We start from the raw sequence: 1424 nt of genomic DNA on the forward strand, positions 1-1424 counted from the left end.
GGGGGGGGGTTGCATTTTGTAATACAATTAACTGTTATTGTATTGTAAACTGACTCCCACCCTGCATCTGGCTTTGTTGTCTGCTTCTTTGATTGTGGACGTATTCTGCAGTCACTGAAAGCCTCTATTACTTGCACTGTATGTACAATACTTTTATTATTGTAAGTAGGAATAGAGAAAGATGTAACTTGTTTTATGCATTTTGTTAGGCATCAACTTGTTTCATGTTGCTGTTCACGAGTTTGGCCATTCACTGGGACTGTTTCATTCTACACATCCTGATGCACTGATGTACCCAGTTTACAGAAAGTCTGACCTGGCAGCATTCCCTCTCCATCAGGATGATATTAATGGCATTCAGTACCTCTATGGTAATAAAAAATATTAACTATTTAATGTTTATGGCTTCCAATAATTTGAAAAGCTTTCATTGGAATATGTGTTTAATAGATGTATTAGATATTGCTTGAATAAGAATCCACTGAAGTCATTTGAAATCCATCATATCAGTTACTAGTTTTATATGGTTCTCTAAATTGTTTCCTGTAGGAAAGTCATCTAATCCCATTGAAAATGACACAGAATTTAATTGGCCTGGAGAACCCACCGGTCCCAAAGAACCTGCAGTGCCAAGCGCATGTAACCCTGAGTTGACTTTGGATGCTGTCACCACTTTCCGTGGAGAAATAATTTTCTTTAAAGACAAGTAAGCAAGTTCTCTCAAATCAACTCCACTTTTCTTTACTAAATTATTCTATCAATAGCAGTATGGAAAAAGACAGATCACGAATTTTGCCCAAAATAGTCAAACTAGTACCTTGTATTATGTTAAAAGAAGTTCCAGGTGTGTGTTCACAACCTTGCTTCCAAACTACATAGCTTGTTCAATAAGCTTCAGTTAAAGTGCTAGGGCTATGTGAAGTTTTGGTTGCTGATTCAGTCTGACAGAGATTTGGCTCGATTTGGTAGCCGAATCTCCGAATCCGAATCAAATCAGGAGACCCTTTAACCTCTCTGGATCGAATCAGAACCCTCCAAATTGATTTGGAGAGATTCGACGAATTTGGACATAGACACAGCTTTAAATGTTTTTCCTACATACCTCAAGGTACCAGGCAGCTCATGAATGCTGACATGGTGGGGTGGATGGAGAATCCCACAGAAGTGTGTGATTGGCGGGGGCGGGTGCCCAGAGTGCTCAGCAGCAGACCTGGAAGTGGACCACCACGGAGTGTGGGGGGGGGGCGGGGCATGCCTCTCCTGGGTCAGTGACTGCTACCTCCTGGGCCTGGCGGGGCACCTGGGGTCTCCCCACAGCTGATCCACTTCCAGGTTTGCCACTGAGCATGCAGGGGAGTCCCCCGCACTCCTCTGGGATGCTCCATGTGCCCCACCATCACAGCATTCATAAGCCATGCCTGGTA

The 1424-nt window shown here is 43.3% G+C and overlaps 1 protein-coding gene across 1 annotated transcript in view; it reads left to right on the forward strand.

Annotated features, from left to right (window-relative positions):
- LOC109305541 (stromelysin-1-like) overlaps nucleotides 1-1424 on the forward strand; it is an 11430-nt gene that overhangs the window by 4413 nt on the left and 5593 nt on the right. The window contains exons 5-6 of the mRNA XM_019528533.1: nucleotides 210-371; nucleotides 550-706. Of these exons, the coding sequence (XP_019384078.1) occupies nucleotides 210-371; nucleotides 550-706 (319 nt within the window). The remainder of the gene's footprint in view (nucleotides 1-209; nucleotides 372-549; nucleotides 707-1424) is intronic.

The sequence above is a fragment of the Crocodylus porosus genome, unplaced genomic scaffold (assembly GCF_001723895.1).
Source record: "Crocodylus porosus isolate Cpor-Errol unplaced genomic scaffold, CroPor_comp1, whole genome shotgun sequence".
In the NCBI taxonomy this organism is placed as follows: Eukaryota; Metazoa; Chordata; order Crocodylia; family Crocodylidae; genus Crocodylus; species Crocodylus porosus.